Source organism: Macaca nemestrina, chromosome 1 (genome assembly GCF_043159975.1).
Source record: "Macaca nemestrina isolate mMacNem1 chromosome 1, mMacNem.hap1, whole genome shotgun sequence".
NCBI classification, from domain to species: Eukaryota; Metazoa; Chordata; class Mammalia; order Primates; family Cercopithecidae; genus Macaca; species Macaca nemestrina.
In genome coordinates, this window is record NC_092125.1 from 83,114,665 (window position 1) to 83,128,091 (window position 13,427).

General features: G+C 36.4%; 1 protein-coding gene across 13 annotated transcripts in view; it reads left to right on the top strand.

Annotated features, from left to right (window-relative positions):
- Positions 1–13,427, top strand: part of LOC105478882 (dynein axonemal heavy chain 14) — a 524,402-nt gene that overhangs the window by 13,224 nt on the left and 497,751 nt on the right. For all 13 annotated transcript variants that reach the window (XR_011614730.1, XR_011614739.1, XR_011614743.1 and 10 more), the window contains exons 2-3: positions 7,121–7,230; positions 9,377–9,513. Coding sequence is in view for 9 of the 13 variants with exons in the window: in XM_071081203.1 (XP_070937304.1) it covers positions 7,154–7,230; positions 9,377–9,513 (214 nt within the window). In the remaining 4 variants the exon portion in view is untranslated. The remainder of the gene's footprint in view (positions 1–7,120; positions 7,231–9,376; positions 9,514–13,427) is intronic.

Sequence of the window (13,427 nt, forward strand, 5' to 3'; positions counted from 1 at the left end):
AAGTTTGTTAAAATGTCTCATTATCATACTAGATTTATTTTTTCTCCCTATGGTTCTTTCAGTTTTTGCAATATGTATTATATGTTTACACATTTGCATTTCATATTTAGAAGCCATGTTGTTAAGTCCAAGTTCCAAACTCTTCTGTTTTATTTTCCGGGCGAAATGAAAATTTAGTCACTATGTAGTGATCCTCTTTCTATCTAGTGACTCTTTCTGCTTGAATATCTTTTTTTCTGATATAAATATAGCTATAATATTTTTATTTTCTTTAATAGTTGCCTGGTATATCTCTTTCCTGTACTTGCATCCTTGTTGTATCCTTATGTTTCAGAAATTTGTCTTTTGAATAGGGTATAACTGAACTTTCTTCTCAATTTTGATATTGTCCTTTTAGATAATTTAGTTCATTTATATTGATTATAATTAGTAATATGTTTCTATTTATTTCTGCCACTTTATTTTGTAGTTTCTCTTTTGTTCTGACTTTTCTGTTTATCTTTCTGTCTCCTCTTAGACTGGTTGCTTATATATTTATTTTTATTTCACCTCCCACCCCCAACTGTTAGCTTGAAATTTATGCATTCTATATATCCTTTAGTCATTACCATAAAAATTTTAAGATGCATACTTATCAAAGCATAAGTTTAATCCATCTGTTTTTCTTCCCCCAGAAAATGCAAGTATCTGAAAACATTTTAGTTCTGATCATTCCCCCTCCTGACCTCTGCACTGTTATTGTTGGATAATTTAGTTCTATCTCACTTTTAATCCCATAATAATTATTGTTTTATGCAGTATTTGTTTAGCTTTACTCATGTATTACTTTTTTTGCTCATAATTTTTTCTTTCATCTGAGTCCTTCCACTTGGGATCATAGTACTTCTTTTTTGAAGTCCTTTAGGATAATTTTTATGTATGTTTATTTTATTTGCCTAGAAATGTCTTTATCTTGCCTTTATTCTTGAAACATATTTTTACCAGTTATAGAATTCCAAGTTGATGGTTATTTTTCCTTAGGACATTGAAAATATTGTATCATTTTCTTGGTTTAGATTTTACCGTCAAGAAGCCCATTCTTAGTCCAGTGATTTTCCAGCTTAAGTAATCTATCTCTAGGATCTCCTCCTTGTCTTTGGCATTCTGCAGTTTCACTATGTTGGGGGAGTGTGTGTGTGTATGTGTGTGTGTGTGTGTGTATGTATCCACATGTGGGTGCTCATGTGTATATATGTATGAACATATGTTCATTCTGCTTAGAATTTGTTGGACTTTGTGAAACTGAAGATTTATGTCTGGAAGATTATTCTCAGTCATTATGGTCCCCATTTCTCTCTCCTTCCAGACTTTTGATTCGTTTTGTCTGATTTATTACTTTATTCTCTGTAATAGTTAACCTGTCTTTTATTTTTTTAGATCTACCTGAACAAAAATAAGATTACTGTTTGGGAAAGTGAAGGAGGAAATGAATATTGTATGGGCAACCTATTAAAGTCAACCACAACTATCCTTTATTTTAAACTTTTTCTCATGTTTTTAATCCCTCTCTTATACAAACACATAGTTTGTTTTGCCTCTGATACTTTGGAAGGTTCATGCAGTATTATTTTTCTTCAAGACTTGTAATATAATACATTATATTTCAACCTGTATTTTGTGAGCTATGTATTTTAGATAGCATCTATTGACTGCCCACTGCAAAATGAAGATATTAGAATGTAATTCATGAATTTACCTTTTATCCAATGTCTCCTACTCCCACATTTCCATTGTTTATGTTATAATTTTTGTTCTTCTTATGGATAATTTTACACTTTTTAATAACATATTTAAACTTCCGTTATTTTATTTATCAGCCTTAACCAGTCAGTGTCTGTTGACCTCTGTATCTGAAAGATGAGGAAAACAAATCACTTATGCTACCTACATTCCATCTACCTCCCTTTCCTCCCATCTTGATTTTGTTTTACTTGTACTATTACTTCAATACTCATATTTAGATTTTATTTACTATCTAAATATAAGTATAGAAATAAAATTTTGTTCTGTGTTCATAAGTCCCTTCATTGTTTTGACTTAGTTCTGTATTTAAATGAGTTTAATGCTGTTATTATTATTTTCTTTATTTACAAGTTGTCCTTTTTTAATGTCTGTGTTGGTGGGATCTAGTGTCATGTGCCTTTTACAAGAAAGTATTATGAGTGATATTTTTATTGAATTTTTCATGTTTTGAAATGGTTGTTATCTTCATGCTTAAATGAAAACTTGGCTCTGTATAAAATTCTTAAGCTATTCTTTTTATTTCCCTTAGGAAATATTCTGGCATTTGAATGTTGCTGTGGAGAAGTGTGAGGTTAACTTGATGTTTTTTACTTGTCTGATATGAAAAAAGTAGCTCATTTAATTTTTTTTACAGTTTGGTTAGTAATGAGTTTGAGCAACCTTTCTTGTTTGTTGGATATTTGTTGGTAATGATGAGAGCATGAATATGTAAGTCACTCCAAAGTCAATGCTGAGGTTGGGGTTAGCATATACTCTCTTAAAGGAGTTGGCAAATGATGGCCTGTCAGCCACATCTGGCCTGCCACCTGTTTTTGTATGTTTACAAGCTAAGAATGGTTTTTACACATGAAAATTCACAACCACTTTAGTGATAGGTAACACTAACTTCGAATCCTAGTTAAGTGAGATGTTATCTTCCCCCAAAGAACACTATTTTTCTTACAGGCCTGTATTACAAAAAAAATACATAATTATTGTTATCACTTATTGAATTTCATCAATAAAACATTTGTGGCAATTTGTTTTCTCTTTTGTTATATGGTACCTATGTAATAGCCTCAATTTTGCCTTTTCACTCACAAAGTCTAAAATATTTATTCTTTGGCTCTTTTTATTTTATTTTATTTTTTTAAAACAGTCTCACTCAGTTGCCCAGGCTGGAATGCAATGGTGTGATCTCAGCTCATGGCAACCTCTGCCTCCCAGGTTCCAGCGATTTGCCTGCCTCAGCCTCTCAAGTATTTGGGATTACAGGCATGCACCACCACTCCTGGCTAATTTTTGTATTTTTACTAGAGGCGGGGTTTTGCCATGTTGCCCAAGCTGGTCTCGAACTCCTGGCATCATATGATCCGCCCACCTTGGCCTCCCAAAGTGCTGGGATTACAGACCTTAGCCATTGCACCTGGCCACTTTGGTTCTTTTTCAAAAAAAGTTTACTGACTCTTGCTTTATTGCAAGTTCAGAATGGATTTGATTTAGGGATTTTTTTTTTTTTTTTAAATCCAGTGCAATCTACTTCCCTTAGGATCTGTTTCTTCGTCTTATCTCCAGTTATGGTCACAGTTGTATCCTTCAGTTGTTGGCTGCAGTGAATGATCCTTCTGTGGCCTTTCTTGGTATTCTTTGGGTCATGAGTAGGACTCTTTGTGCACCTTGAGTCTTGTCAATAGGTAGACTGTCCTACACTGATGTTATAGTTGTCAGCTTCATACCTACTGTGTAGATTTTTTTTTTTTTATGAGACAGAGTCTCCCTCTGTCACCCAGGCTGGAGTGCAGTGGCGCAATCTTGGCTCACTGCAAGCTCCGCCTCCCATGTTCACGCCATTCTCCTGCCTCAGCCTCCCGAGTAGCTGGGACTACGGGTGCCTGCCACCACGCCCGGCTAATTTTTTGTATTTTTAGTAGAGACGGGGTTTCACCGTGGGCTCAATCTCCTGACTCGTGATCCACCTGCCTCGGCCTCCCAAACTGCTGGGATTACAGGCGTGAGCCACTGCACCCCGCCGGCATTTCTATTCTAGTAAGAACTACTCTTTTTTTTTTTTTTTTTTTTTTTTTTTTTTTTTACGACGGAGTCTCGCTCTGCCGCCCAGGATGGAGTACAGTGGCCAGATCTCAGCTCACTGCAAGCTCCGCCTCCCAGGTTCACGCCATTCTCCTGCCTCAGCCTCCCGAGTAGCTGGGACTACAGGCGCCCGCCACCTCGCCCCGCTAGTTTTCTGTATTTTTAGTAGAGAAGGGGTTTCACCGTGTTAGCCAGGATGGTCTCGATTTCCTGACCTCGTGATCCGCCCGTCTCGGCCTCCCAAAGTGCTGTGATTACAGGCTTGAGCCACCGCGCCTGGCTAGTAAGAACTACTCTTACCCCTGGCTTATTTCAGTCTTAGTTGATTTATCTGAAGCATATTCATTTGCCAGCTAAAACTTTTTCTATTCTCCATTGATTACAGTCTTTTTTTTTTTATGTCAGTTCTTTATTATTACTTTACTATACATTTTTTTTTTTAATTATACTTTAAGATCTAGGGTACATGTGCATAACGTGCAGGTTTGTTACATATGTATACTTGTGCCATGTTGGTGGGCTGCACCCATCAACTCGTCATTTACATCAGGTATAACTCCCAATGCAATCCCTCCCGCCGCCCCCCTCCCCGTAATAGGCCCGGATGTGTGATGTTCCCCTTCCTGAGTCCAAGTGATCTGGTTGTTCAGTTCCCACCTATGAGTGAGAACATGCGGTGTTTGGTTTTCTGTTCTTGCGATAGTTTGCTGAGAATGATGGTTTCCAGCTGCATCCATGTCCCTACAAAGGACACAAACTCATCCTTTTTTATGGCTGCATAGTATTCCATGGTGTATATGTGCCACATTTTCTTAATCCAGTCTGTCACTGATGGACATTTGAGTTGATTCCAAGTCTTTGTTATTGTGAATAGTGCCGCAATAAACATACATGTGCATGTGTCTTTATAGCAGCATGATTTATAATCCTTTGGGTATATACCCAGTAATGGGATGGCTGGGTCATATGGTACTTCTAGTTCTGGATCCTTGAGGAATCGCCATACTGTTTTCCATAATGGTTGAACTAGTTTACAATCCCACCAACAGTGTAAAAGTGTTCCTATTTCTCCACATCCTCTCCAGCACCTGTTGTTTCCTGACTTTTTAATGATTGCCATTCTAACTGGTGTGAGATGGTATCTCATTGTGGTTTTGATTTACATTTCTCTGAGGGCTAGTGATGATGAGCATTTTTTCATGTGTTGTTGGCTGTATGAATGTCCTCTTTTGAGAAATGTCTGTTCATATCCTTTGCCCACTTTTTGATGGGGTTGTTTGTTTTTTTCTTGTAAATTTGTTTGAGTTCTTTGTAGGTTCTGGATATTAGCCCTTTGTCAGATGAGTAGATTGCAAAATTTTCTCCCATTCTATAGGTTGCCTGTTCACTCTGATGGTAGTTTGTTTTGCTGTGCAGAAGCTCTTTAGTTTAATGAGATCCCATTTGTCAATTTTGGCTTTTGTTGCCATTGCTTTTGGTGTTTTAGACATGAAGTCCTTGCCCTTGCCTATGCCCTGAATGGTATTACCTAGGTTTTCTTCTAGGGTTTTTATGGTATTAGGTCTAACATTTAAGTCTCTAATCCATCTTGAATTAATTTTCGTATAAGGAGTAAGGAAAGGATCCAGTTTCAGCTTTCTACTTATGGCTAGCCAATTTTCCCAGCACCATTTATTAAATAGGGAATCCTTTCCCCATTTTTTGTTTTTCTCAGGTTTGTCAAAGATCAGATGGCTGTAGATGTGTGGTATTATTTCTGAGGACTGTGTTCTGTTCCATTGGTCTATATCTCTGTTTTGGTACCAGTACCATGCTGTTTTGGTTACTGTAGCCTTGTAGTATAGTTTGAAGTCAGGTAGCGTGATGCCTCCAGCTTTGTTCTTTTGACTTAGGATTGTCTTGGAGATGCGGGCTCTTTTTTGGTTCCATATGAACTTTAAAGCAGTTTTTTCCAATTCTGTGAAGAAAGTCGTTGGTAGCTTGATGGGGATGGCATTGAATCTATAAATTACCTTGGGCAGTATGACCATTTTTCGCGATATTGATTCTTCCTATCCATGAGCATGGTATGTTCTTCCATTTGTTTGTGTCCTCTTTTATTTCACTGAGCAGTGGTTTGTAGTTCTCCTTGAAGAGGTCCTTTACATCCCTTGTAAGTTGGATTCCTAGGTATTTTATTCTCTTTGAAGCAATTGTGAATGGAAGTTCATTCCTGATTTGGCTCTCTGTTTGTCTGTTACTGGTGTATAAGAATGCTTGTGATTTTTGCACATTAATTTTGTATCCTGAGACTTTGCTGAAGTTTCTTGTCAGCTTAAGGAGATTTTGGGCTGAGACAATGGGGTTTTCTAAATATACAATCATGTCATCTGCAAACAGGGACAATTTGACTTCTTCTTTTCCTAAGTGAATACGCTTTATCTCTTTCTCTTGCCTGATTGCCCTAGCCAGAACTTCCAACACTATGTTGAATAGGAGTGATGAGAGAGGGCATCCCTGTCTTGTGCCAGTTTTCAAAGGGAATTTTTCCAGTTTTTGCCCGTTCAGTATGATATTGGCTGTGGGTTTGTCATAAATAGCTCTTATGATTTTGAGATACATTCCATCAATACCAAATTTATTGAGAGTTTTTAGCATGAAGGGCTGTTGAATTTTTTTCCAGTCTTAAATTTTTACCTTTAATTCTTCAGTTATGGCGCATGGCCATGTAGCACATCAACTTTATTTAAAGACTTTCTGTATCTTGTTAGATTTCCCTCAGTAATCAGAAAGAAACTCACCTTTTTATATTTCATTACCGACTCCCTTTTGTTCTATTCTATCTGAAGAATGCTGGTAATATATGGATGTGGCCTTTTAGTGCTTAGTGAATGGTGAAATTAGTTCATCAACTTCAGCTACCACTTCTGATGACTTTCGTAAGTTCTTTTTGATAATTTCCCCTAAAAAAAAATCTTAAAACTTACCATTATCTTTAGCATGCTATTTAATGTAAACTAAAATTGTATGTACATAAACCAATGCATGTAAGATGGAAAAAAAATTGCCATAGAAAGGAAGTTAGACAATATAGAGATTGCCCTGAGAAAGCTAACTAGCTTTGTGAAGGGTTTGGAAATTATACTGTATATAAGAAACAAAGGCAGTCAGGATATTATATTAAGCCTATTGAGAAGCTGGGAACTATATATGCCATTTTGAATACCAATAGTCGTAGTTGTCAGATTGTATTGTATATTAAAGATAATAATGTGAATTTTTTTTACAGCCAGCTACTTTGTAGTTTCACTCAGAAAAACATATGGAGACATTTATACCCATTGATTTGACAACTGAAAATCAAGAGATGGACAAGGAGGAAACCAACACAAAACCAAGGTAAAAATAAGATAAAATATAATGAGAGTTTTTTCTAAAGTAAGATTTCAGCAGTGTATGGCTGGTGGTAAGCCATTCTGACAGTGAAAGACTTAAAATATATCAGAATTTACTGATGATTCTAGAGTTTAGAAAAACCTTAGTTTCTCAGGGAGTATTTTCTAACAAGATAGGCAAGTTAACACTGGTTGTTGGCTCCTTCTCCCAGACCAACCTTGGATATGCCAAAACAGTGAGAAGGAGGTTGTTGGATATGAGAAATTAACCAACAACTGAGAAATCCTAGGAAAGCAAAAGGCATCATTTGTAATAGTATTGAAAAATAGGTACATTAGATACATAAATACTTTTCTATTTTTTGAGACAGAGTCTCGCTCTGTCACCTAGACTGGAATACAGTGGCATGATCTTGGCTCACAGTAACCTCTGCCTCCCAGGTTCAAGTGATTCTCCAACCTCAGCCTCCCTAGTAGCTAGGATTACAGGCACCCACCACCACACCTGGCTAATTTTTTTTGTAGTTTTAGTAGAGAAGGGGTTTCACTCTTTTGGCCAGGCTGGTCTTGAACTCCTGACCTCATGATCCACCCACCTCGGCCTCCCAAATAAATACTATTTTTTTAAATGATGTAATTATGCCCTTTATGAAAAAATTATACAGTTTAATTCAGAATTCAACAAAATTTATATAGAAAAGCAAAGGGTCAAGAATATGTAAAACACTCCTTAAAAAGAAAATCTGATAATCTTGACCTACAACTCTTAAAACTTATTATAAAGCTATCATAATTAAGGAGTGTGCTGTAGAAACAAGGATACACAAATAAAGAATAAAGAACCCAAGAACAGACCATTGTATTCATTTTAAGTGAACATAGACTTGGCGTTATAGGTTAGTGAAGATTAAGTGGGCATGTTCAATAATGGTGCTGTGACAATTGTATATCCTTATTGGCTGGGGGCAGGGGAAGAAATGGAGCCTGTCTCTTATAATATACCCAAAAGTCAAGGATTTAAGGACTTAATGTATTAATTAAAAGACTTGTAAAAGGTAGAACTTTATGTTAGGAAAACATATAAGCTCATTTTGTCATTACCTTGGACTGAGGAAAGATTTCTTAAGAAGTCATAAACAATACAAACCATAAAGGAAAATGCATATAAATTATATTAAAATTAGTAACTTCTGTTTATAAAGACATCAAGAAAGTGAAAAGATAATTCCAAATGAGAGATATAAAGTGACAAAAGATTGCTGCTCAAAATGTGTAAATAACTACTACACATTGTTTACAAAATGGCAAAAAATTCAGTACCAAAAAAAAAAAAAAAAAAAGGTGGGGAGGACAACAGATATAGATAGACATTTTAATGAAGAGGAAAATTTTCAAGATGTTTATAAACAAAGTGGGAACTCAAAACGCTCAAAGGAAAAGGATTTAAGAATAATACCTAATAAGCGATCTATAAATAAGTTCAAAGACATTGTGCTTTCTTTGTCATAGAAAAGAAATATTACCTTCTTAATGATTTGATTAAGTATTTTTCTTTAATATACCAATAGATAAAGTACTTTTTTTCCCTTAACAGTACATATAAGACTTTACAGAACCTAGAATTTTCTCTGCTTTATAAAATTGTGATCTATAATATAAGTCGATTGTAGGCAGTAATTTTGGATTCTGTTCTTATGAAAAAGTTTTTCCAACAGTAGAGAGTTGGCCAATGTCCTGTGAAAAAAAAGGAAGGCAATATATGGGTATGAAATTTCAGAAAATTGTGTTCTAACTTCACTCTGTTTAATTGGGTAACAGTTCTTATCTTCTAAAATGAGATCAAGATTCACAAGGCCCTAACACCAGTTAGACCTATTTAAAATCTAACTAGACTCTCCATGTAAATGTTGCAGATCTTTTTCAAAGTGCCTATCAAAAATATTTGAGTGAATAGATATTATATTGTATTGTAAAGTCAGAATAAATATTTAATCTTTCAGTTATGGAGAATGTTAATCATAGTATTTATTAAACCTAAGAAGCTGTTTTAATTATAAATGTGAAATTGTAGGTAATATGCTAATAGCTCAGTATTTTGTTGGTGTGATTTTTCCATTTATTTTCTTAGAATTGTTTTCTTTGTCATTTAGACTTTTAAAATATGAAGAGAAAAAACATGAAGATATAAAACCATTAGAGACTCAACCAACTGAAATAGCAGAAAAGGAATTGGAATATAAAACAGTTAAAGCGTTCACTGAATCTTTGAAGTCAGAGAAAACAGAAGGTATTTATCAAGATTACTATTTAGGCATGTTGGTTTATATTTTAGTTTATGGAAATTGAAATAAATTTTTCATAGCATTAAATTAAGGAAACAAGTGAAACATATTGAAATATTAGTGTCTACTTTCAAAATATAAAGTTGGGTATTTTACTCACTTCATTAGTCATAGCAGTTAGCAGTGTCTTCAAATACAAAGCTTGCTCTTCAACGGGAACATAATCTAACTATTCATAATAATAATAAAAGTAACAGGAATATTACTAATACCAGTGAAATGTCAGAATATCTGATATGTCTATAGCACTTTACAGTTTCCATCACTTTTTCATGCATATCATGTCATTTTTTTGAGGTACAGACCTTACAGGAGGGTCACGGTTCTCCTAAGTCCCCAGTGCCTCTGACTGTGTTGTGACCTCCTTTATTGCTCTTACCTACTAGTATCTAATTACTCCCTCACATATTTCCATTTTTTAAGTCTTCTTTCCTTCCTCACTCAAATTCTACCATTTCCAGGATTTTATTTTATTTTATTTTATTTATTTATTTATTTATTTTTTGAGACGGAGTCTCGCTCTGTCGCCCAGGCTGGAGTGCAGTGGCCGGATCTCAGCTCACTGCAAGCTCCGCCTCCCGGGTTCACGCCATTCTCCTGCCTCAGCCTCCCAAGTAGCTGGGACTACAGGCGCCCGCCGCCTCGCCCGGCTAGTTTTTTGTATTTTTTTAGTAGAGACGGGGTTTCACCGTGTTAGCCAGGATGGTCTCGATCTCCTGACCTTGTGATCCGCCCGTCTCGGCCTCCCAAAGTGCTGGGATTACAGGCTTGAGCCACCGCGCCCGGCCTTGATTTTATTTTTTACCACAACTTCCTTTCTCATCCAACACTTTTATGTCCTCACTTTTATAAGCTTTCAGCCCCATTTATGGTGCTTGTGTGGGGAAAACTGTACCTCCTCTCCTTTGAAGTAAATCCTACCAGCTCATTTTGGAGCTCTGCTTCTGCCATTTCCTCAGGAAATTGGGGTCCATCAGATATGTTCTCTGATGTCTTTTTTTCTCCTGGCTCTTTTTCTGTCAGCACATAAACAAGCTACATGCTTAAACACCTTAAACAAAACAACCCAGAAACATCTTTGGTTCTGTATTGCCTTCTCACAGTTATCAGGATTCTTGAAAGAGTAGCCTAGACTTCCTTACCTCTAATTCATTCCTCAACCTGGATTCTACCTCTTTCCTTCTATTGGTAAGACTCTTTCAAGGTCACCAGATACCTCCTCGTCGCTAATCTTTATAAAATAATTAATTTGTAAATAAAATAATTTGCATTTCACTGCATCATTCTGCAATATTTTATTATTTGACCACTTATTTCCATTTTTTCCCCCTTGACTTTTAAGGAAATACTCACCTGGCTTTCTTTATACTTGTCTATCTGCTCATTTTCAGTCTCTTTTATGGGTTTTTTACTTCTCTGTGTTGCCTTTAAATGTTATTGTTTCTCAGGTGTTTTAGGGTCTGCCAAAATTAGTGTTTCCTCTTCTCTATGGACTAGACCATACTTTGTTTTTAGTAATAATATATAGTCATGTTCTGCATATGGCATTTTGGTCAATGATGGACTGAATATATGATGATGGTCCCATAAGATAATAATACTGTATTTTCACTGTACCTTTTCAACATTGAGATGTGTTTAGATACACAAATACATAGTATAGTGTTACAGTTGCCAACAGTATTCAGTACAGAAATGTGCTGTACAGATTTGTAGCCTAGGAGTAATAGTTTATTCCATATAGCCTTGGTGTGTACTAGGCTGTACCACCTAGGTTTGCGTAAGTGCACCCTTTGATGTTTGTGTGACAAAATTGCCGAATGATGCATTTTTCAGAATGTATCCCTGTCATTAAGCAATACATGACTGTATTTCTTCCTATTTTACCTAATAAATGCATACTGCAAACAATATTTAGGTATACCTTTAGTTTTCTTCATCCTCTGCCTGAAGATGGGTGTATTTGATTTCTGGAAGGGGCCTGAGCTTCCAGAATTCTGGCCTTCATTGGGCCAGAATGTTTTAATCTGTGGAGTGCCTAGACCTTACAGATAGCTGTGTTTGCAGGCTTATCAAAGCTTTCCCTTCAACAGAGTGAAAAGTAGAAGGAGTACTCTGAGACTTTTGCTCGTTTTCTTAGGAAAGAGGAAAGAAATATAAGGCTAGATAGGGATACAAATGTTGGGTAAAGCAAGGATTTGCCCACGTTAAGGAATTTTGTCATTATGCTTTGAAGATAAGAGCCATGGAAAGGTTTTAAGCAAGGAGTTAATATGAGGATTTCTGTTTTGCAAAGATCACTCTGGCTGTATATTGAAGAACAGATTGACAGAGAACAAGAATCAATACAGGGGGACCATTTAGGAGGCTGTAGATATTCTGAAGGTACAGTTATCAGTTATGGTGATGGGTTGGTGAGAGAGAAGGAGGTGTCAAAGATGATACCTACACCTTGGGCTTGCTTAAAATAACCAATAGTGGTCCCATTCACTAAGACTGGAAGTCCTTAAAAAAAGGTCAGGAGTTTAGAGGAAGGATCATGAGTTCAATTTTGGACATGTTGAATTTGGAGTACCTTTGACACATGCCAGTGATGTCTAGGAGGCAGTTGAATATATGTGTCAGGAGCTCAGAGAAGTTAGGGGTGAGGTGATGTATTTGGGAGTAATCATGTGTGTGGATGTTTAAGCCATAGCCATTGATGAGATTGACCAGGGACAATGTATAAAGTGAGACTAAAACAGGACCAAGGAAATGTAGCAGTTATGAGCCAGGTAAAGGACAGTGGCAAAGAACATGGGATTGGTCAGAGTTAGTAGGATGACAAGAAAGAGAGAGTGGGAAGTGTCACAGCACTCAAAGGAAACAATTGTATCCAAAAGGAGAAGTGGTCTAAAGTATCAAATAACACTGGTAAGTAAAATGAGGACTAGAAAATGTCCATTGAATTTACTGACCTCGAGAATATGGGACTCGAGTGCTGTTTTTGTGACGTTCCAAAGCCAGACCAGATTGGATTAAGAAATGGATAGTAAATGAGAAAATAGAGTTAGTGACTATATGCAACTCTTCAGAGAAGTTTAGCTGTGAAGAAAGGCAGAATATAGACTGATAACCAGAGGGAGCTGTGATTTTATTTGAGATAGGAGCTGCTTGGATATGCAAAAGAAAAAAGGAGTAGTTAATAGTGTAGGCATGAAGAGACAGGATCTAAACAAAATGTGGAAAGGATTGGTCTTGGATGAGAGGAAAACCAGATACCTTTTTACTAAGTCAGGAGGACAGGAAGGAAAGATGGGTGCACAAGTGGGTTGCTTCATTTGCTTGAAAATGGCAAGTTGAAGGAATTCCCACTGATGCTTTTTTGTTCCCTGGGAAGTAGGCATTGAGATCATTTGGAGGAGAAAGACTGAAAGGTAAAGGTTTAGAGATTTGAGGAGCATGGAGAAAATCTGAAATAGTCATTGAAAAGGAAGAAGAGCAAATTAGGCAATAGGATTTTTGGTTTGCATTCAGGGTCCATTTGTGATTAATTAAAATGAATTTTGGGGGTTACCAATCCACATAGGACCTCTTTCTAATAGCACTGGAATGTGCAAATGTATGCAAAGAACACATAGAGTTGTTTTTTTTTCTTTACTATTATTATACTTTAAGTTCTAGGGTATATGTGCATAACCTGCAGGTTTGTTACATATATATACTTGTGCCATGTTGGTGTGCTGCACCCATCAACTCGTCAGCACCCATCAACTCGTCATTTACATCAGGTATAACTCCCAATGCAATCCCTCCCCCCCCGCCATGATAGGCCCGGATGTATGATGTTCCCCTTCCCGAGTCCAAGTGATCTCATTGT